At 46.0% G+C, this 22,500-nt stretch overlaps 3 protein-coding genes across 3 annotated transcripts in view; 2 read left to right on the top strand and 1 right to left on the bottom strand.

Moving 5' to 3' along the window:
* LOC135817254 (protein O-mannosyl-transferase TMTC1-like) overlaps positions 1 to 7,793 on the top strand; it is a 14,600-nt gene extending 6,807 nt beyond the window's left edge. Inside the window, exons 11-18 of the mRNA XM_065330392.1 lie at positions 552 to 602; positions 1,175 to 1,335; positions 2,136 to 2,271; positions 2,654 to 2,798; positions 4,821 to 4,958; positions 5,786 to 5,896; positions 6,601 to 6,678; positions 7,016 to 7,793. Of these exons, the coding sequence (XP_065186464.1) occupies positions 552 to 602; positions 1,175 to 1,335; positions 2,136 to 2,271; positions 2,654 to 2,798; positions 4,821 to 4,958; positions 5,786 to 5,896; positions 6,601 to 6,678; positions 7,016 to 7,144 (949 nt within the window). The 3' untranslated portion in view covers positions 7,145 to 7,793. The remainder of the gene's footprint in view (positions 1 to 551; positions 603 to 1,174; positions 1,336 to 2,135; positions 2,272 to 2,653; positions 2,799 to 4,820; positions 4,959 to 5,785; positions 5,897 to 6,600; positions 6,679 to 7,015) is intronic.
* LOC135817255 (glyoxylate/hydroxypyruvate reductase B-like) lies at positions 7,336 to 9,300 on the bottom strand. The gene has a single exon (XM_065330393.1). The coding sequence runs from the start codon at positions 9,044 to 9,046 to the stop codon at positions 8,081 to 8,083; it is 966 nt and encodes a 321-aa protein (XP_065186465.1). The 5' UTR covers positions 9,047 to 9,300; the 3' UTR covers positions 7,336 to 8,080.
* Positions 9,301 to 9,493: 193 nt separating this feature from the next.
* Positions 9,494 to 22,500, top strand: part of LOC135817253 (ubiquitin carboxyl-terminal hydrolase 39-like) — a 15,248-nt gene continuing 2,241 nt past the window's right edge. The window contains exons 1-17 of the mRNA XM_065330391.1: positions 9,494 to 9,727; positions 11,226 to 11,277; positions 12,470 to 12,564; positions 12,896 to 12,975; positions 14,792 to 14,848; positions 15,139 to 15,235; positions 15,505 to 15,560; positions 15,913 to 16,009; positions 16,600 to 16,682; positions 16,893 to 16,938; positions 18,464 to 18,541; positions 18,889 to 18,953; positions 20,213 to 20,258; positions 20,526 to 20,590; positions 20,907 to 20,984; positions 21,475 to 21,555; positions 22,060 to 22,121. Coding sequence (XP_065186463.1) covers positions 9,631 to 9,727; positions 11,226 to 11,277; positions 12,470 to 12,564; positions 12,896 to 12,975; positions 14,792 to 14,848; positions 15,139 to 15,235; positions 15,505 to 15,560; positions 15,913 to 16,009; positions 16,600 to 16,682; positions 16,893 to 16,938; positions 18,464 to 18,541; positions 18,889 to 18,953; positions 20,213 to 20,258; positions 20,526 to 20,590; positions 20,907 to 20,984; positions 21,475 to 21,555; positions 22,060 to 22,121 — 1,235 coding nt within the window. The 5' untranslated portion in view covers positions 9,494 to 9,630. The remainder of the gene's footprint in view (positions 9,728 to 11,225; positions 11,278 to 12,469; positions 12,565 to 12,895; positions 12,976 to 14,791; positions 14,849 to 15,138; positions 15,236 to 15,504; positions 15,561 to 15,912; positions 16,010 to 16,599; positions 16,683 to 16,892; positions 16,939 to 18,463; positions 18,542 to 18,888; positions 18,954 to 20,212; positions 20,259 to 20,525; positions 20,591 to 20,906; positions 20,985 to 21,474; positions 21,556 to 22,059; positions 22,122 to 22,500) is intronic.

Below are 22,500 nucleotides of genomic sequence, written 5' to 3'. Positions count from 1 at the left end.
TTCTTAAAAGTCCATTGACCATTATCCATCCTTACCAAGCTTTTCTACCCTTTCTCGTCGGGGACGATACGAACACCTGGTTAGGATCAATAGTGGAGTTGTGTAAGGAATTTGAGAGGGCTTTGCTGCCTTTTTAGCGGCCATAAAGTAGCGGCGGCTTGTGAGATTTGTGTTGCCATCATATTAATTGTTGAGAAACATTCTAGCTAGCCACCACTGTGCCCTTTTACCCAGTGCGGATGCGTACCTCGCATGTGAGTTGGGTTCGGGGGGGGGGGGGGATACTGTCAACCAAGCAGACACTTTTAACGTCCCATGTCCTTTATCTGGGGTGGAGTATTTACAAGACGTATCGTTTAGCTACTCTTTGCACAATTGAACTCGGATAATGAGCCAGTATGAAATGTAAAAGTAGAAGAAGAAAACACATATTATCGCACATACTGACCACTTATTATCTTGTTACATTCGTGGATAGTTGCTTCATAACTCGTTTCCACGTGTTTTCTTCTTCTACTTTTACTCTTTGCTCCTTCCTCTTTTATTTCTAGGGACCAGAACCGCTTGGAAGAAGCTAAAGCTGCTTTTGAGAAGGCGCTGAAGTAAGTAGGCATTCTGTTGACATCGAGTTGAAATATACACTTCTAATTGAGCTTGCAAGTTCGTAACGCAGGAGCGTGGAACATTGCAGGGCCGGCGCCACTGGTACGGCCGGTACGGCCATGGCCGTACCAACTTCCCAAGTCGGTCCACGTGGAACATCCAAAACTGGGGAGAAAAAGTTTCGATGTATGATTTTGTACAGGGAGTCGTACAAAACGGACTACCTATACCCTGTAGCTGTCAGTGCAGTGTCAGTGCAGTGCACACTATTCTGCATTGGAATATCAGACTTGCAAGTAACGATTAGTTGTACCCAGAAGATGCACCGAAATGCGCCCAGAGTGCAGGATTTGCCGTCTAAATTCCAAAAGAGATGGCCCTTCGGCCGCACCGCTCCGCGGAAGCTGCCTCCGGCCCTGCATTGTTGATGACATCAGTCTCGACAGCTGTTGCTTTGATCTCACCATAATCCATTGGAACATCTACTACTCGTACTCATACAGCCATTCCACTTTCTCGTGACTTGTCTGAAAGCATTCTTGTTCCTTGACGTTAACTGCTTGCCTTGCAGAATTGATGAGAAGTACGCGGATGCCCTGAGTGGCTTGTCGGGAGTACTGGAGGCGCAGGGTAACGTAGATCTGGCCTTGTCCATGTTGCAGCATGCCATCTCACTGCATCCGGAACAAGCTGATTACCACCACAACCTGGCTGTCTTTTATAGCAATCAAGGTACTAGTAGGTCTCATTGCGGTGACGGGTGTTCCTATGTAGGGTGCAGGCCCTCATCGGTGTGTTTGTGCATTGATCCATCTTTGTGGGATAGATGCATTGTGCTTACGGTAGATCTACGTACGTGTAGTTTGAGGTACAGTGGGCCGGTGACTGGGGGCTGCACCACACTTGGTAGATCTACGTCTTATGCGGCTGCAGTTGACTGTCACACTTTGTGTCTAGTGTTTACAGGCGATGCAGTATAGTATGACTGATGTGGGAGTCGGTGCTTCAAGATATGCCCCTGTAAAATCATGAGGTGCATGCCGTTGCGTGTAATCAAACCATTTTAAGCAATACTTACAGTCATGTATCTCTGCAGCATTGAGGGTTTAGGGAGTGTTCGATGAAGAAGTCTCCCTGTAGAGCACTGTTCTTTACTTATGTAGCTCCAACTGCCGGGGGATTTATTTTAAATCCATACTGTATTGGCAAGATTCGTTTTATTGGGTTCAAATGGCTTGAGAAGTGTATGCTTGCTAGTTTGTATCCAGGGCTATCATTGTATTAGAAAGGTATGGCACAGTTATATGCTAGCAGGTGATTGCTGTATGTTGTGCTCACCCTGGCTATGAAGACCACCTGGCGTCAAGGCCATCCACAAGTTAACCCCATGGATGGTTGCTGGTACCAGGTTATCCACGAATAAAATGACCGCTGACAGCAGATGGTCGCCTATTTGTAACGTACAGGTTGGCTGCGTAACCAGGCTGTACTGTATTTTGTCACCTTGCTTGCTCTACGGTCTCGGCCAACAGGTCATTTGCAGGAATCTCTTGATAGCTATGCCAAGGCACTGCAGCTGAATCCAGACCGCCACATCACCCTTATCAGCTACGCCCGGCAGCTGCGCAAGGCAAAGCACAATGACGCGGCCGAGGCAGCCTTCAAGAAGTTAGTCCGTGTTATACAGTCTGGTCCTCATATATGTACTTGTATGAGAGGTCAACATGTCCAGGCACATAAGTTACACAAAAGTGTACAAATCTGTACACGTTGCACGATCCTTGCATAATTCCTAAAACCTTATCTTATATGCTCAAGGGGATTTCGCTACCGACTGCTAGTAGTAGTACACACTGTACGGGCTTGTTGCTCGCAACTTCTAGGTTTTGTAGTAACCTTACGTGCATGACAGTAAGCGTTGGTGTCTCGATGGTATAAGTCTTTGAAGTTTGTGACAAACATATTATCTTTTTCCATCCAGCATGTGGATTGAACAACAAAAGTATCGCACGGTCCTGAATACATGATTGTGTGCTTGGGTTTTGTTTAGAGCCCTGAAGGTGCAGCGCGATGCTGACACACTGCACGCGTATGGTACAATGCTTCACAACTTGGGACGGCGCGCAGACTCGGAAGCTCTCTACCAGGAGGCCCTGAAACTGGAACCAGATCACTACAATGCTTCTGTTAATCTGGTAAGCTTATGCGGGTTTTTTGGTGCTACTGTTTATGAAGGTGGTAGTGATTACTGATGTTAGCAAGAGTACATAACCCCTAAGAGTGTGCAACTGCCTGCACAACCTCTATATGCTGTGCTGCGACGGCAGAACTTCACATCACGTGACATGGTTCAAAAGGTTATGCTGGCAAACAGTGCAAAGTGACCACAAGAGAGTTGTACCCAAAGCTGGGTTGCGTACAACCCTGTATCTATCATGCACAGAGTGCAAATAATGTGTACGGGTTCATCACGTGATGTGAAGTTCTGCCGTCGCAGACCCCATAGCTGGAGTTGCACACTCTTGGGGGTATGTACTCTTGATGTTAGTCTTTTGGACTACAAGAAGAAGGTCACCTGTGTTTCAAGTGTTTGGTTCCAGGAAAAACAAACAAAACGATAATTCAACCTGTGTGTTTGGCATGTCCTGGGATACATACACCTGGTACCATTCAAATTCCAGGCAGGTACCTGTTTGGAGTCTTTCGACCTTGTTAGGTCGCATCAGCTGAGCTCAGAGTGACTGTCTGCAATAATAGCAATGAAGTCCAGGGAACAAGAAAGCAAGTTTAAACAGGCTTAATTAAAGCATGAAAGCCAGAGTGCTCTAACTGCGAGAAACACAGCGAGCTTTGCATGAGGGCGAGTAGCTTGACGCTAACAAGAAAGAGTGCTCAACAAAGCCGAGGTGAGGGAGGACACTGCTCTATCTCTGTATGCATTTACTTCAGCAGTCAATTCAGCCTCACCCATTCCAGTGAAGCCGAAATTCTTCATCTTACCGTATTATCTTCATTATAAGCCCAGCGCTAATATTGTTTCAACCAGTCCGGACCCCGGGCTTATATTAGAGACTCGGCTTCTACAAGAGACTGGGCTTATAATTTTTCAACCACCTGGGACATGCACATCGCTTGTTATTATCAGTAGCACAAAGTTTCCCAGCAGGTACCGGGACAGCAGTTTTGTGCTTCCTGGTACGCTGAGTGAGTCTGAACTTTAGATCTCAGGGATCACAGACTTTTTACCACAGCAATCAGCATGTATTTATGTGATGTGTGACGTCAAACATGCATGGACATGATCCATACAGTTCTCCATTATAAGCCCTGCGCTTATATTGGAGACTGCGCTTGTATATCTTCGAAGCCCTATTGGAGTGCGCTTATAATAGAGACTGGGCTTCTACAAGAGACTGCACTTGTAATAGAGATAATACGGTATATTGAGAATGTAGCCATATGGTTAGATGAAAAGGCAGAAATGCTTGTATATCCGGTGAAGTAAAACAAAAACAAACAAACAAACAAATATGAAACTCGGATGTTGAGCCAATAATAAATCGAGAAAGGAAAGGAAAATTATGGTGTCAGGTCGTCGAATGTCTCAGTGCTCTGTCAGTTTCGTTCCTTGTTCTCCTGTTTTCCTTGTCCTCGTTCCTCGTATCCTTGTTCCTTTCCTTTTTTAACAAACAAATAGAGGAGTTTACACTTTCATACAAGTATGAGCTGAGCATAAGTCAAGATGCTCATTTTTTATCTGGGTTCTATAACTTGCAAAACTCTCTGAAGAGTGCCTTGTATCAGTTGCGCGAACGCATACTTCTCCAGTTGTCAGCTGCGAGTCATGGTGTTTCATCTCATAGGTACTCGTTTCGTTGTGGAGTGGGAACGGTCTTCTGTAAGAGGTGCTTGTCAACCACTGGTGCCTTTCACATATACTGTCAGAGTTCAATCTGAAACGAGGTAGAAAGTTAAACGATTTGCGAGACAAATCCATAATCAACTCAAAGAAGTGTTGCCCCAAACTATTCCTTCTCTCGTCTGTGCTAGAGAAATAAAAGACAGATGGGTAATGGCAAGCACCATCAAACTTCGAGCCCACTATTAAAGTGGAAAATTGCATATCGTTTAACTTTAAATTCTCTCTACTTTCAACTCTTGCAGTATGCTTCACGTTTGGAGGATGTTTGTAAATGTACGTGTGTTTTGTGCTGCAGGCAGTTCTGCGGGTCCACCAGGGCAAGCCAGTGGAGGCGCATCGCATACTGCTGCGCTGCATGGATAAGCGGCCACATGAGCTAAGTGCTTACAATCAGATGCTGTCCATCTACTCCACAGCTGGGAAACATAAAAATGTAAGTGTTAGTTAGGCCCCTGTTCACCACCGGAAACTTCACTCCACAGAGACTCGAGTCTGCCAGCTTTATCCTGTGTGAATTATTGTGGGCAAAAGGTGTGAGGTTTGGGAGGGATAACAGGAAAGTACTTGATTTTAAGTGTTGTGGTGAAATTCCACCTGAATTATTGTGGGTCTGAAAATTGGAAAGTCACCGAGAAGGAGGATGCCGAGGCAACGACTGCTAGCGAGTTTTCTGTATAATTATAATACTGTTTCCAGGCAAGAGCCCATGCTCACTCAGCGCCCGTTCTTATGTCGACTGGCTATGATAGATTGCCAATGAAGCGGCCCAGCAGAGTGTACCTGAGGTACATGTACAGTGCTGCTCAATGAAATCTGATCACTTGAGTCAAGTCTGCGCCCTGCACAAGTGCACTGCCCAGTGTCCGCTGGTCTAGGGCTGCGCAGCGCCTGGTGCGTACTTTACTCACACAGTCTGATCTCATTGAGCAGTGCAGTAGCTCAAAGTGATAACACAGGCCATGATTGCGTAAGCTGGAGGTAAATGAAATCTTACCTACTGGATACTATAGCTCTGGAATGCGAAACCCCAGTGCCACATGGGCCAGGTTGTGCAGTCACTACATCTCTGCTTTATCCATAACGTGTGATACAACTTGCTACCTACTAGCTACATGTAGCTACGCATGGAGCCGTGTGTCTTGTGCCAGATCTTGCAGCACATTGTGGTGGCTTGGCTAGTAGTAGTGTGTACTGACTTGGCCAGTATTCCATTCTGTTTAAAATCATGTGTGTTTGTTTGGTATTCCGCCCGTACCACAGGTTATCCAGGTGTTTGAAGAGATTCAGGCGCAGTCTACGCCCAATGCTGAGTCGTATGACATGTATGCAAACGCGCTGCAGGCTACGCAGAGAACGGATGAAGCGATACAGGTAGGTGCCGTGGACAGTAATACGCCAGCCATGGCAGAGCTGCATGGTGGCTGCTCCCTGCGTGCATTATGAAAGAGATGGGACTAAAAATGCGGACAGGATTCTTTGCATCCCGTCAATGTCCCCTGTTTTTAGTCCAATCCAGACAGAATACTTCAAAATGGCTTATTTTAGCGGGGGAGAGAGAGAGAGAGAGAGAGAGAGAGAGAGAGAGAGAGAGAGAGAGAGAGAGAGAGAGAGAGAGAGAGAGAGAGAGAGAGAGAGAGAGAGAGAGAGAGAGAGAGAGAGAGAGAGAGAGAGAGAGAGAGAGAGAGAGAGAGAGAGAGAGAGAGAGAGAGAGAGAGAGAGAGAGAGAGAGACAGTGAGACTGTAGCGATTTCTAAAACAGCCTGATTTAGTGATGACAAGAGTCAAAAGTAAAAACTACAACAGTGAATGCTGATCCGAGGAGCGCAAATTCCTGTTTGGCGAGGCTAATGTTTAGCATAAAGCCAAAAATGGTCCTTCACTCCAAAATTAGACATTCCGTTTACAAACTCAGTACGTATACATGTGTTTTTATAAAGAGTTGAAGTAAGCTGCATGAGCAATCTCAGTCTGACAGTGCTGGGCACCCTTCATTCAGTGCAGCGCCCTGCGTATGTAGTCCCCACCTTTGTTTTACTTCGAGGTAGTAATTGCCCTTGTGCTATGTTGTTGTGCAGAGCTGGTCAGAAGCCGTGCGCTTGAACCCGTCGTTTGCCCGTGCCCACCTGAATCTTGGTGCATGCTTCCATCTGAAGGTAAGTGCCATTAGGTAGCAGAGTGCCTCTTCCAATTGGAATGGATCCTGAATTACGGATGGTTGGCAGCTCGCCTAGGTGATAATTATACAGTGGTGTTGTGTAGTAATGGTTTTCACCCGTACCCTCAGTAGAGTCGGCAGTTCTCAATTCTGATTCCCTTGATTTCACTCTGGCTTGGCAGTTCTGTGGCACAGTCACTTGCTCACTGTGGCTGATGTAGCGGTACAGGGCTTTGGCACTCGAGCTACATGTACTTCTAGTCGTGGTTTTCTTCGTTGTCTGCAGTGTGTAATAACGTAACCTGTCCACTGTGTGCCGATTTCTGTCCGTTCAGAACAATTATCCAAAGGCAAGACATCACTACCAGAGGGCCTTGGATCTAGATCCCAGCAGCACCACAGCCAAGGAGAATCTGGTAAAGCTTGCTCGCCTGGAGCAGAAATCAAAGCCCAGAGCGACCTAAGCAGTGCATTACGGCCTGGAGGAATTGTCGTGATTGCTACTTTCACAGCATCAGGGTTACAAAAGCACCCACCTTATTGTGAAACATCTATGTTGGACTCAGTAGGCAGTGCAGCCCCTGTATGAGGTTTGCACCCTATATAAAGTACGTTGGTCTGAACTCCACACTACAAACAGTTCAAACTTGGAATAAACTGTATGGACATCAACTTCAAAGTTTGACGTACATCACTCCCTGTGGGCATCCAGAAACATAAACATGAAACTAGTCCAAGGCTTCTAATAGGTATTCTATCATTCAATTATCAAGCTGGATAGTACTACTCGTTTTGAATTCGCGAGTTCAATCCCTACACCTTATTTGTTTTAATTGTCCCTTTATTTTCTTGCTGGCCAAGACGTTTTCGTGTGTTGAATAAGTTCATAGATATTTTCCAAGATAATCCTAAAAAAAGTCAAAAACCCAAATATTTTATCACAAATTTGAAGAAAATCAAAACTTCTTTTACTGCATAAAATATCTTTCTAATCTCCATTAAAACCTTTCTTTAAATCAAACTGTTTAAACTTTTATAATCGGTGTAGCATTTCCGATGATACTCTGAATGAGATACAATGTCTGTGACTCGTGTGTCATATACACAATAATATATCCATGTTTCCATGAGAGCTATTCTCATAAACACTGGCACTGTCACCGCCTGCAATGACAATTGACTGCCTTTCGCGGAAGCCTCGGGCTGCACGGGGGGTTCGCTGACACACCACTTGATGATGGTACAAACTGCATGTAGTTTCGGGAGGCCATCTTCCAACCAGCGTTCCGCGAATGCCAGAAATATGTTATTGGCACGATATAGCGCTGATGAGTGATGTGTGAGCGCCCACAGTTGGTGATATAGTAACGTAGTTCCCCACGGTTGAACAGAAGCTGCAGTTACACTGGCGGAGTGGTTTCTAAAGGCTGCCCATCCAGGCCTGCTTGAAGATTGCGGATGCCCAGTTCGGTCATGCGCACACGAGTGCGCATGGTCGCCGTACCTATGTGTGGCGTAATGGTCACGTTGGGAAGCTGCAGCAGTGGGTGATCGCGCGGCAGCGGCTCCGGGTCCGTCACGTCCAGCCCCGCAGCATACAACCTGCCGTTCTTCAAGTTCTCGACAAGCGCATCCTGATCAACGACCACGCCGCGGCTGACATTGACGAAAACAGAGCCTTGCTTGGCCGCAGACAGCACTTCAGAGTTGAATAGCTTCTTGTTTTCCGCCGAGCCTGGGATACAAGAGACAATGTAGTCACTGCGCGACATGAGCTCTTTCAAGTCGGATACATACTCTGCGTTTGCCTTCTCCTCCACACTGGCCTCTCTCCGATTTCTATTGTGATACAATACTTCCATATCGAAGCCCACTGCTCGGCGAGCCACAGCAAGCCCAACGCCACCCATTCCGACAACGCCCAGCGTGGAACCGTACACTTCTTTACCAAACCAGTTGGAGTCAAAGTGAGGCACCGCATCGGGCGCCGTGCACCGGTGGTGCCCCTGGACGAGAAGGCGGCCGGCCGCAAGCAGGAGACTCCACGCTATGTCAGCGGTTGCGCCGTCCACCGCACCGGGCGTTGTCCCCACTGCCACGTTTCTTGCCCTGCATGCTGCTACGTTGATATGGTCAAAGCCCACGCTCACAGACGATACTACCTTCAGCGCCGGCATCTGGTCCAGCAGCTTCTCATCCACGATCACGTGCGAGCCATACATAATAATTCCCTGCACCTCAGCCAGTCCAGCTGCACCAGATTGCCCCAGATCGCTCTCCTTCACCACTCTGTACTTTTCCTCAAACGGGCCCTGCAGATCTCCAGGCAATGGAGTCGAGCCACACTGCAAAACGATTGCGGCCATGATTTCTCCGGACGATGTACTGCGTACTGGCTAGTGAAATAGTGACTCGACCAGTCGCTTGAAAGCTATGCCTTGCGTGTGTGCACGTGTGGGAGATCGGATTTTTCAGCACAGGACACAGGCGATACAACAGCATGGAGCTCCCAAACTCGGATTCAATAAGATGGAAGATTAGATTGGCGAACGTAATGTTCCTGCAACCAACTCAGCAAGTCAAGCTTATTGCTTGGTTGATTGAGCTGCGAAGGCAAAAACAAAACAAAAAACAAAAAATGAAACGCCTGCACCTGGTGACATGGTGCAGCATGAGAGCTCCGAGAGGCGAACTCGACACCTTGGCAACGCGACGTTAGGATCGATAGCGATATAGCGCTAGCGCAGCATGCAGAATCTGTTTCACAGGTCTAAAATTTTGTACAATAGTTCTCTCGATATCGAGGACGTTGGGAGTTCGATTTTCTCGATTTTATTACAAGTCCAGAGACTGAGCTAGCTAGACGAACAGACTCAGTAGTAAACAGGTTGCTGGTAGAGTATCTCTGGTCATGAATTGCTAGTCAACCTCGTTCTCGCGCTTTCACACCATGGCTACGGAGGAGGAAAGGAAACGAAAGCGCCCTCTTGTGGATTTCAGTGACGACGATGACGAGGATGAGGAGGTGCAGCCTCGCAAGAAGACAGGTAATCATACGGGAGAATTTTCAAGCCGAGACGCGTGCTAATTCATTGTGTCACACAGTAGTAGAATAACTAACACCTCAGATCAAAATAATAGCCCTTGAGAAATTTTGTTTGATTGAGAAAATTCGGAAAATTCAAATTTTGATTTAATATTGACATGAATAACGAGTCGCAAATTTAACACGTAACACATACGAGACCTTACAGCCTCAACAGAATTTATAACGAAGAAATGTCCCTCGTTGAAACATTAGATTTACTTCCTTGTTAGATTTACATGTCTTACAGTTACAGTACACGTCAGTGCTTGTTTATCGGACGCTCGTGCACAATGTGACATGCAACATAATTACTACGGGCAACTGTTGACCGAGTGGCCCACGGCTGTGCGTGTGTGTGTGTGTGTTTGTGTGTGTGTATGGGGGGGGGGGGGGTATTACTTGATGCACCGAGGCTGTAACATCTTGATCCTGCACTGAATGGCAAGTGTACAGTACTTCCTGGCACCGAAGATGGTGCGCCGAAGAACGTGTACGATTAGTGCCTATGCAGGGGCTCGTGATTTTCCTGTCGGACTTGACTTGACAGCAATGCACCATATTTCGGGAAATTCACCCCTCGTCAGTTGAGCTTGAGTAGACGGAGGGATGAATAGTCCAAACAAGAGTACATAACCCCCCAGAGTGTGCAACGCCTGATCCAGCGCAGCATAGGGTCTTGGTCGAGCGTAATCGGATCTTTGCGTCATAATACCGTACACATCTGAGGGGAACCCGGGGAGTCGCGGGTACTCTCGGATCAAAAACAATGGTGCCCTGCCTCGACACCGGCCTTGCGCTGGTGTGGAGTGTACGCATAACACCAGAAGATCCGATTCCGCTCGACCAAGACCCTATGCAGAGCTGGATCGGCGTTGCACCCTCGGGGGTTATGTACTCTTGGTCCAAATCATTGTGTATTGAGCGCGGAGTGGTGCTTTCTTGCTGATTGGCTTAGTCGAAGGTTCAATGGACTTTTCGTGTGCAACCAAGTTGGCAGGAAACGTGTAAACCCCGACATAGGCAGCAGCGGCACACTACATGCACTGCCTCGAATATTCCTCCAGTCACTACTACTGTAGTGCGTTTCAAAAGTCCAGACCTCTGGTTTCAAAAAATCGTCAGGCCAGCATCTATACCACATAAAATCTGTGATCACTTTGTGCATAAAATTTCCGAAATTAGGCGTTTGTTATCCAATTGCTTAGAAATTCATTATGTGGAAGCTGCCTGAGCAATTTCCCGAAGAAATTTCTCAAAAAGCTCAAACCAAATTTGAATTACTCGAAAAAGTCTAGAGGTCTATACTTTTGAAACGCACTATTAAAAGTGTATGTGGCCAGAGAATGCGTTAGATGAATTTGAGTGCTCTTTCCTGTTTTGCCTTTCCTTCTGGTCTTGATTGTGTTCTTGTTCTTTGTGTGGTCTTGTTGTCTTGATCCCTGTCACTTGGTGTCCAGTGGCCAAAGCGGATATGGCCAGATCTTGCCCTTATCTGGACACAATCAATAGGTATGTGTGCGTGTGAAGTTTTGTGAAACGTAGACAGCACGGCATAGGAACTGCACGAAGACAGCTTGACAGCCAACCTGGCTATTTATTCTGTTCAGATGATGCATATGTCTGTGCACTTTTTAAATAACAATGAACTTGTTTTCAGGCACTACAGTAGACAAGAAGTGAACACTCTGGAAAGAGCGCTCATTTATTCCTATGTGTAGTTTACATAGTGGCAAAGTTGTAGGAGGTTACAGTGTCTCTCTCTCTGCCTGGGTGTGACTGCCCATGCGATCGTAGTCATCGTACCTGTCAATTTCATGGCATGTACATTTGTGACACAGTGCCCTTCAGCCTAGCAATCTCTGTGTGTACTGTTTGCACCCCTGCTCTCACTCATGCACAGTTTGGCTCTTGGCTGGCCTGTATCTGTGCAGCCACAATGCATGTTTGAGTTGGTGTGAGTGTGAGTTAAAATTGTAGCAAGAGTAGATAAACAAGAGTGTGCAACTCCGGGATGGGGTGGCCATACTTTTTGTTGACGTTATCTTTTCGACGACCCACGCGCTGCAAGTCTTTTGGAAAGTTTTGCCTCGTGCACTTGGCCGGGCTTTACATTGCAAGGTGGGTGCCCAGCACGTGCTCTCACACTGCTCTGCGGCAAAATGCGCGTTTTTCTGAAGAAAAAAAGGTGACGTCAACAAAAATTCCGCCGCAGGCCGGGGTATCTGCAGATTGTGCAGAAGAGATCCGGAGTTGCACACTCTTATTTATCTACTCTTGATTGTAGTCTTATCTCGTATTGCCTTGTCTTGGCACTGGATGCCCCGCACAGTGCATGGTGCTCTGCTTGTGAGTTGTCAGTTGGTCAGTGGTGCTAATCCACTGGCTTTGCATCACATGTGTTGGAGCTAGGTGTCAGGTCGTTGAATGTCTCGGTACTCTCTGTCAGTTTTGTGACCAGTTGTCGCACTATCTGACTGTATATGATCTGGTTACCCTGGTTAACCGTTAGTCATAGCTCGTTCCAATTTGTGTTTCCTCTTGTCAAAAATTGTTATTGGCTCGCCATCCAAGTTCACATTTTCTACAGCACTATCTAGCAGCTGTCTGCTGAGTTGCAAACATAAGCTCTGTCTGGATAAAACCCCTCTTTTATGATGTTAATTCTTACTTTTGCTGCTGCTGCTATGTTCTATGTGTGCAGGCAGTACCTAGACTTTGACTTTGAGAAGCTCTGCTCCGTGTCCCTCTCACATCTGAATGTCTACGCGTGCCTGGTGTGCGGCAAATATTTTCAAGGTTGGTTGTTCTCAGGAAAATTGCTTTTGTTTCCAGTGGAGGAGTACCACTCTGCGAATTATAGCTTAGATTTTCGGAAAGAAGAACATTGTGTTGAATGTAGGAAAGCCTTAGATGAGCAGTGGAAGCTTGGATTAACGCTGTGCACCCATCCTGGATTGTCAGAACGTCCACTCTTGTTGTGCTCAGTACCGATAGGCCGAATTCACATGCGTTCATAATTTTCTAACAATAGTTTGTTATTGCCGGCGCCATTTGTGTTTGTGGCGGGCTGGTGCTGGTGCTGATGCTGCTGCTGTTGTCGTCATGCGTGTGTTGTGTTTGCTTACAGGTCGGGGCAAATCATCCTTTGCTTATACTCACAGTGTCCAGATGTCTCACCATGTCTACATCAATTTGAATACACTGGAGGTATGTAGTTGCACTGTAGTTGTACTATCGTATACATACAACGGAGGCGGAAGGCTGTGTAGCTGTATTCTGCTCTGCACATTTGGCTATCGAGCATTCTGCTTCGAGCTGCCTCGACCAGCCTTGTTTGTGTACAGTTCTATCTTAGAAACTAGTGTAAAGCATGTGCACACAGAAGCTGACTGGGTCTATTCTAGTAAAACTCTGATGTAGTAACATCGGGTGTAAGGACAATCTGCATGTAATGACTTTTTTTCCCAATGACCTTTGTATTTGAATGCATGTAAAGCCTTGCGTTGGGTACCGTATTTTACCGGTTGTAAGTCGACCCCCGTATCCGGAGGTCTCAATTCTGCGTTTTGAAGTTTTCACCAAAAGAAGCACTACTACCGTATTTTTCCGGTTGTAAGTCGACCTTTTACGACTTAAAATAGAAGGAGAAAGGGTGGGGGTCGACTTACAACCGGGATTCGACCTATAACCGGGAAATATCAGTATCTTACAAAAAATGACCTGCACTGCATGCACGAGTGCACCATGTTTACACATTTTTGCCAGTTTATTGGCCTTTTTCAAGGATTGGGACGTTATATCCTCCAATGAGGGATGTTTACATGATTTGTTGATGTGTTAGTAGCAGGAGGTGGTTAGTAGTGCTTCTTTGGATGAAAACTTTAAAACGCAGAATTGAGACCTCCAGATAGGGGGGGGGGGGGGGGGGGGGTCGACTTATAAGGCTGCAACCACACTAGGTACAAAATCACGTACAAACGGCATTACAGTAGAAAACGTCATGGCGACGCGTGCTAAATGCAAAATGCGCTTTGTAGGTTTTCAGCAACTGACGCACCCCTGTAGAAAGCCACGTTTGTCGTTTTCGTCGTTTTCGCGCTCCATCTCCTGTGTACAACTTTGTTTTTGTACCTGGTCGTCGTACATAGCATCAGCATCAGCATTGTTTTTGAATTTCCCGGTCTTTTCCAGCGCATGTCACACGCTTTGGTACGACAACGTCACGTGCTGGTCGCGTGAAAACGTCATCTATGCAGACCGAAAAGTGTAGTGTGGTTGCGTACCGACTTGTACTGAGATATGCAAGAAATTTTGTACTGTGATTTTTACGTAGTGTGGTTGCGGCCTAACCGGGGTCGACTTACAACCGGTAAAATACGGTAACCACTCCCTGCTACTGACACATCAACAAATCATGTAAACATTCCTTATTGGAGGGTATAATGTCCCAATCCTTGAAAAAGGCCAATAAACTGGCAAAATGTGTACACATGGTGCACTCGTGCATGCAGTGCAGGTCATTTTTGGTAAGATACTGATAGTTCCTGGTTATAAGTCGAATCCCGGTTGTACGTCGACCCCCACCCTTTCTACTTCTATTTTTAGTCATAAAAAGGTCGACTTACAACCGGAAAAATACGGTATCCAGACTTCACTCGTCCAAACACGACGATAAACCGAACGGCTGATCCCAAGAAGATTCCTATAATATCACTTCATTGCCATACCTCACTTTTCGCATCTCTACCAACTCACGGTGCAATTTCTGAGTAGCCACAGTGCCTGATGTCTTTGTCTCGTCAGGAACTACCTCTAATCTCCTCTTCTACGTATATTTATCATGGTAAAAGACACCTAAGACTTGACAGAAAATGTGAACAAGAAGTGCATTTTGATGATGAAAATATCAGCACGACATAGACAAGACGGCAAGCAAAACAATATTGAACTTTGTATGTCATGTGCTTTAGTAGGGTAGTTGAATTTTTCTCCGCTACCTCTTCCTTTTCTGCTGTGCATCCAGTTCTACTGTCTGCCCGATAACTATCAGATTATTGACGCCTCGTTGGAAGATATCAAGGTACTTGGTGCTACTTGCTTTGTATTCTTTAGGCTAACTGTTATTCATGTGGCTAGTCTTTTTGTCGGATATTAATGTTTGCCTTTCAGATGCTGCACGAGTCTTAATCTTTGTTTTGCATCTTGCCCTTACCTTGCGCATTACCTTCTTTGATGTTTTCATTTCTATGCCTGTGTGTGTGTGTGTGTGTTTGTGTGTGTGTGTGTGTGTGTGTGTGTGTGTTGTGTGTGTGTTTGTGTGTGTGTGTGTGTGTGTGTGTGTGTGTGTGTGTGTGTGTGTTTGTGGGGCAGTATGTGTTACGGCCAACATTCCAGCAGGAGCAAATTTCCTTGTTGGACACGTCATCTAAAGTGTCTCGAGCTCTGGACAGCACCACGTACCAGCCAGGTGGGTCAGCACTTGATTGAAAGTGTATTGTTGTATGACAGATGCGGGAATTTTATGAACGGATAAGAAGTCTTGTTGCATAGGTGTGATAGCAGGTACACTCTCCACAGGCTATTCAGGGAGCTATTGCTGAGGGCACTGATTACCGTCATGCTCTCATTATTAAAACTCTCTATTTCTTTCTCTGTCTCTCTCTGTCTCTCTCTCTCTCTCTCTCTCTCTCTCTCTCTCTCTCTCTCTCTCTCTCTCTCTCTCTCTCTCTCTCTCAGGTATTCAAGGCCTGAACAACATCAAGCACAATGACTACATGAACGTTCTGTTTCATGTGAGTCACTAAGAAGCGGCTGGTTCATGAAACAGTGTTGGTGTATTGACTATTCCTGATCCTGATGTATAAGTACAAACAAGCCAGACTGGCGGTGTCTAGTGAAGCGCTGCAGTCTTTTAGTTGCAATTCTCCTAGATATTCATTCAGCAGTGTATCAGTTTGTGTTGCGAACTTTTGTAAGCTTGGCCAGGGCGTTTTCCGAGCTTAGCGAGTAATCGATTGACGGAGTGATTTTGTTGTTGGTCTTGTGCTGTTCGTAGTGGCCGAAAACCTTTGAAACCGGTGCAACCCTGATATAGCTGGCTGTGTGCTATTCCTGTTGCTGTTGCCACCGATCTTTTGTCTGCAGGCGTTTGCCCACGTTCAACCTCTGCGCAACTACTTCCTCTCTGAAGATAGCTACTCCCACATCAAGCCAAAGTCGGGAGACCGCCTGTTCACACTTGGTGAGCGGTAGCAACACATTGCAAGCACTGTAGTTAAATATTAGGACTGGGGACCGCTGTAGTGGGGACTGGAGAATGTTGATGGTGGCAAAGTCAGCTTCTGCCAGTTATGATATTGCACAAGGGCCAGTAATGCATGTATGCAACCATAGTGCATTTCGAAATCTTAGACGTGGGGACTTGAATGAGAATTCCACGTGGACTATTTCTGTGCTCACAAACTGGGATTGCGAACTTCCCAAACTCTTGCAGTGCAGTACACCAGTCACCTGCACACTCTACACAACACTAGCACCCCCTCCCCTCCCCTCCCGGTCGAATACACAGAAAAGTGCACAGAAACACTAAAACAGAAGAAGTAAGGGTGACTATTAGACACTTTAGGCTGAAATTGTGAGAAAAAAAAACATGTACATCTATGGTATTGCAATGCAGCATGAACCAAGACCTGGAAGCACATGTGGCTCCTGTGGAGAGTATGTGTTCTCCAATAGATCCAGGCATTATCCAGTAGGTCTTCCAATGTATCTACACGTTGCAAAGTTGTATATCAACTGTACATGTTTGCTTGTGCTTCTGCCTGGGACCAGTTCAGCGATTGGGAGAAGTCTTCCGAAAGCTGTGGAACCCTCTGAACTTCAAGTCTCATGTCAGCCCGCACGAAATGTGCCAGGTAGGCAATGGAGTTTAAAACATTCTTTTGATGTGCGGCCTTTTACTTTTTGTATTCATTCATTATCTGAACATGTACTGTAGATGGGTTTGATGAGCATCTCTCATGCCCAGTGAGGGTTTCTAATGGGTCCCAAATTGCGTCCTATTCCGGAGACATCACTGCAGCTGCATGTGTATCTATCTCGCTATGTTGCCTCTGATTCTGCAGGCTGTCGTCTTGGCTAGTAAAAAGAAATTCCAGATCACAAAGCAAGGTAAGTGCTTGCTATTATATGTACTTGTGATGCATAAACACTTTTTTGTTCTTAGAGTCAACCAATTGTCTCATGTCAGGTGGAAGTTTACTTGGCTCCTGTGTTGTTGATTTTTGTATACATGTACTAGTATTTGTGTGCATCGACTTCACCTGGTTGTTCGTTTTAAATGGATAAAAAGAAGCCTTTCCCTATTTCCCAAGGCACGGTGTAATGATGAATATTTCCTTTGGTCCATGCCTGTTAAGGTGGCAGACTACCCAAAAATTCGCTGAAAAATCGAATTTGTAAATTCATATTGAGTGCTACGTCAGTTGAAAGAGCATGAATAGCTGCAAATTCTCTGAAAATTGTGTCCCTATCTGACCAGCCGTTCAAGAGTTATGGCCGAAAATGTGCCCTTGCAAGGAAAGATTTTTTTGTTGCATGCTGTCATTTGTTGGCAGCACTGTATTTGAATGTGAGCAGACCGTGCGCAACTTGTCGTATTATGGAAACACGCGAAAGTGTGCAGAATTTTGCCCCAAGTCCAAAAAAGTCCAAAAAATCACGTTAAAAAACCACGTATTGGGCTGCACGGCGGCGGGCAAAGCCCGCCGGAGTGCAGCAGGACTTTTGCCAGCACCCTCGTGACGTTGCAGATATGTGGCTTGATTATTGTAGTTGACGTTGATTTAGTGACTTTGGCAAGTTTGAGTCGTGTCAAGAAGTCAGGTAGGATTCAGTACTAGGCAGTAGTGAAACGTGAGTGGCAGTCTTTGCCGGTTTCTGAGGGCATCCTGGATTTGGTGTGCAGCGCTGTGGAAATGGCTTGCTGTGGAGGTCCCAGCACTGGATGTTGTATCAAAGGTACGACCTCGTAGCACGTGCTAAACCTAAAAAAATTCAAAAATTGACTTGGGTCTGTGGGAGTCCGTGAGAGAACGCCCACTCGTTCCGTTGTGACAGATTCCAGGGCCACGTTGAGGGGCCCTACCCCACCACCCATGGCTGCTTCTGGACTTGTTTTAGGTTTGGGTCCCGCGCACGGACAGAATGGGCACGAAAATGTGAAAAAAATGTAAATGCATTTGTTTGGCTCCTGGGTGGCTCGCACATCGTGGCACTATGCCGGAAATTTGAGTTTTTCCGGCCTTGAAAGCCTGTCAGTGAGGCGCAAGAACTTGTAAATCATGTCCTGAGGGCCAGCATAGTGGCAGGAGTGTGTGGTCAAAATTTCACTCAAATCCACTGAGAAACACCAAAGTTACGGTCAATTGAATGCCATATGAAATTTATGGGTAGGCTGCCCCCTTAACATTCTTGTGTAGGGCCTTGTTCCTGGTCAGCATCTCAGTGTGATGCATTACTGGGCTGCTGCTGCTGGATCTGATTCAGGATGACGATGGAGGCTGAACTTTAGCTCAGTTTCTTTCCCCGTGTCGTATTTTTTATGTTGCTAGTACAGCTACTTGTACAATGGACATTTAAATGTTCTTGACTTCTTTCTTGTTCATTTTGAGCTTTGCTCATTGTGTTGTTACAGGTGAAACAGTCGAGTTCATGACGTGGCTATTACACTCTCTACATCAGGGGTTAGGAGGTTCAGCCAAGGAGAACACCAGTAAGCTGTTATGACTGTAGCAACCTTCCAGTGCGGTCGAGTCTGTATACGTGCTGTAGCAGTACTAGTACACTTTGCGCTTGGTCTGGTGTATGAGTGGAGCATTGGTGTGCACTCGATTTGCCCTCACATCCTGCTTTCTGGACCATGCACAAGCACTCTTACGGAGGGATTGTATTAACGTCCATGTCAGGTCACTTCATCATGGTATGGTGGACACTCAGTGTTCCTGCAGTGCTTGCCGATATATCTTGTAGCGAAGAAATTGAAATCATTTTGGTGGTGTGCTGTACCTTCTTATTATGTGTGGGACTCTGGCGTTGTTGTTCTTGGCTTTCACTACTCAGGTGTCGTTTCCAACACGTTCCAGGGCTCCATGAACGTCCACTCTCGCAAGCTGCCAATGACTGATGTATGTACTTGGAAGTAGGGGTTGGGATAATGTTGCTACTGCCTCCGGAAACGAAAACTTCCTAGTTTCTTTATCACATTCTTAGGAGTCACTGCGTTCAATAATTTTTTGTTCAGTGAAATGAAAACACTTCAAGACGATGGGTGGATATGCTTCTTGGATGTATGTACATTAGTATGCGGACTATATTGGCACGGTTTGATCCACACTCGGAGTCATCAATACTTGATTCATCAGAGCTTAATTCACCAGCACTGATAGGTCGATGGAAGTCACGAAGTTTTTGTTTCTAGAGGAAGTATATCCATTGTGTTTACCTGTTTTCTGGGCGTTTTGCAAAGTTTGTCGTGCTGTATCCTTATCCGAGAATGAACTTGCTGTGGTTATGTTTACATTATTATTATTATTAAAAAGCATGTCCGCGTAGGTGGCGGGGGTGCCACTTTCGCTTATGCCATTCAGGATTGATGTCTGAAGAGTAATACGATACAATAAAATGACAGAAGTGACGTCAACAAAAGCCGTTAGCAACAACACCAATATGACTAATGGAAAACTTCATCCAAAGTATAAAATAAAATAGAATATGCATACAACATGTCTGGTCAGTCCTGTTAGGTGGGGCGGGCTCCACGCCATGCCTGTCGGTCCGCTGCCATTGTGCGGACTGCGTCAACATCTAGCGGCTGGTGGAGGGTAAGTCCATGCCATGATAACAGTTCCGTCTGCAAGACCGTTACCAAAGTCGTCCGAGGTCGACCCCTGAAGCGTTCAGTGCCCTCGTCGGTGGCCAGGCGAAGATACATATCCACTGCCAACTGTGGTACATGATGTACACAATGAACTGGCTCCCGTCGTTCAGGACTAGTGCGTACGCGTAGTGGCGCAGTGCAGCTCATAGTACAGCTACCTAGCCATAACATGCATGCAATGCGCCTTGGCACGTGCGTACTGCATGCGAACGCGTGCATTTAGCAGGCAGCACTGTACGAAAATAATATCCGTACGAAAGGTCGAAATTCGGCTTTGTCCGAAAAAAATTCACTTCCGAAAATTTCCTGATATACAGTATGCTCTTGTCAGAATTTTTAATGTAATCGAAATACTACACACAGTATGTTGGCTGCTCATTCAGTGCTCGATGGTGATTTTGGTTTATCGAATCATTGAACTGTGCAATTTGTGTGACAGTGTGTCAAGTTCTTGAGCTCCGGGTTGGAAATTCTATGATTGCCGTTGATTTGTTGCTGACGTTGCAGAATCCAGACGAACTCAAGAAGCTGATGCAAGAAGAAGAGTATAAAAGTAAGCCCCTTTAAAGACGTGGAATGGCGGGCAACGGCGATGCCACTGCCTGGGAGTCGTGTGTGATTTTTTTTCTGGATTACTGTATTTTACGAGGTGTTAGCCGCGCTTTAAAATGCTTTAAAAAAAACCTCAAAAATCACCCTTGCGGCTTGGACTTGGTATGCTGGATGTGAATCAACCAGCGCTAATGAGGGTTTGCGGTGCTCCTACGGATTCCTGAGTCTCGTGCAAACCGTGTTTTTTTGTGTTGTGTTCTTTGCGCAGCAACGACGCAGAAAGTGCCTTTCTTCTTCCTGACGCTTGACCTGCCTGCTCCACCTCTGTTCAAGGTATGTGTGCAGTATAGGTAGTGATTGCTGGAATGTTACATCAGATGCTCTCTTGTAAAGTTCAATATGCATGCCGTAGGTTCTTCTTTTCTTTTGCGGATAACGTTTGGAAGCGCTTGGATTCCAAAGTTCCGTTTTGACTTGTTTCATATGAATTGGTCTAGCCGGGACTCCTCACAAATTATTTTTATAATATTTGCGTTTGTTGTAAGTCGTGAGTTGAATTCAAGCTGCCATTTAGTATGAGAGCTCAGGTTTTCGAAACCCAAATTCACCACTTTTATGGTTCTTTTTGCATCTTGCTCTGTGTCTGCAGGATGAGTTCGATGCCAACTTCATTCCACAGATTCCGTTGCTCGACCTGCTGAGCAAATTTGATGGCACACAGGAGAAGGTAGGTCTATTGCTGCTTTGCCAGTGATCTTAGCATCTACGATCTTATTGTGGGTTTTGGTTGGTAGACAGTCCCCTTGGTATCTATGCCAGTTTATCTCGTATGCAGGTGTCCAATGCTGGTTTGTCCAGGGCATCCAGCACAACTGTACATGCCTGTCGGTACTATTTCTTCGAAGTATATTTGTGTGTGTGTGTGTGTGTGTGTGTGTGTGTGTGTGTGTGTGTGTGTGTGTGTGTGTGTGTGTGTGTGTGTGTGTGTGTGTGTGTGTGTGTGTGCCGCCACCGAAGACAGAAACACTGTGTGTAGAACGGTCCCCTTTCACCTCAATTACTCTCCTTGTTTCTTTTCCTTTCTCGCTGTTGTCTCCCGCTTCTGGGAGCGACGTGGCCATTATGTGGCAGTTGTACATAGTAGTAGGAGTGTGTGTGTGTGTGTGTGTGTGTGTGTGTGTGTGTGTGTGTGTGTGTGTGTGTGTGTGTGTGTCCAGGAGTACAAGTCATACAAAGATATCCGAATGAAGCGATTTGAGGTGACCAAGCTGCCTCCGTATTTAATTCTTGTTATCAAGGTAAGCCACTGCGATTGCATGTTTATGTCTCCGGCAGAATAAACTCAACTTGGGCAAACTGCCATGGAACAGTATTTCCTGAAACGGTTAATCGATCTGTTGTTTTTCAACCAGCCTCTACCCCGAAACCCTCCAGTCAGTATGGACTCTTTGAGTATAATAATAATATTCGCGGGATCCGCGTCATCATCGCTTGAATGTTCAGAAACACTTGAGTACGGCCTACTATTTCAGGAAGTACTAGTACAGGGAAGGCGGGGGGGGCATTGTAAGTGCCACGTGGAAATGCCCGACCATTGTGAAGCAAGCACTGTCCCTCGTCCTCGGGGGATGCCAAGCCAAGCTTTGCCTGCCGATAGTTTTAACTTTGTCTACGCTGTGGAGTGGCCCTGTATGTCATGCTCTTTATAGCTTTTAGATTAATGATCTTTGCCGGCCTCTCTCTCTCTCTCTCTCTCTCCAAGGCAGAATTTTAAGACCTATGAACGATTCCTGTTGTTGCAGCGCTTTACCAAGAACAACTTTTTCATCGAGAAGAACCATACTATTGTCAACTTTCCCATCGGGTAAGTGTCTGCATTGTACAGTGCTGGCAGTGGTACATTGGCACACATGATGTAGGTGCACATGATTACACACGCACGCACGCGCGCGCACACACACACACACACACACACACACACACACACACTTGTTTTAAAAATCTCTAGTGCTGTGGTACTGCTGGTGTGAGCATCTTCTATACCGTTGGGTGTGTGTGTGTGTGTGTGTGTGTGTGTCTGTCTGTCTGTCTGTCTGTCTGTCTGTGTATGTGTCTGTCTGTCTGTCTGTCTGTCTGTGTATACGTGTGTGTGTGTATCTGTGTGTGTATCTGTGTGTGTATCTGTATATGTGTGTGTGTGTGTGTGTGTGTGTGTGTGTGTGTGTGTGTGTGTGTGTGTGTGT

This window comes from Sycon ciliatum, chromosome 5 (genome assembly GCF_964019385.1).
Source record: "Sycon ciliatum chromosome 5, ocSycCili1.1, whole genome shotgun sequence".
In the NCBI taxonomy this organism is placed as follows: Eukaryota; Metazoa; Porifera; class Calcarea; order Leucosolenida; family Sycettidae; genus Sycon; species Sycon ciliatum.
This window is presented reverse-complemented; position numbering and strand designations above follow the sequence as displayed.

What these genes read in the sequence shown, in the direction of transcription:
- LOC135817255 (XM_065330393.1), bottom strand. Translation starts at nt 9,046, where the DNA reads ATGGCCGCAATCGTTTTGCAGTGTGGCTCGACTCCATTGCCTGGAGAT.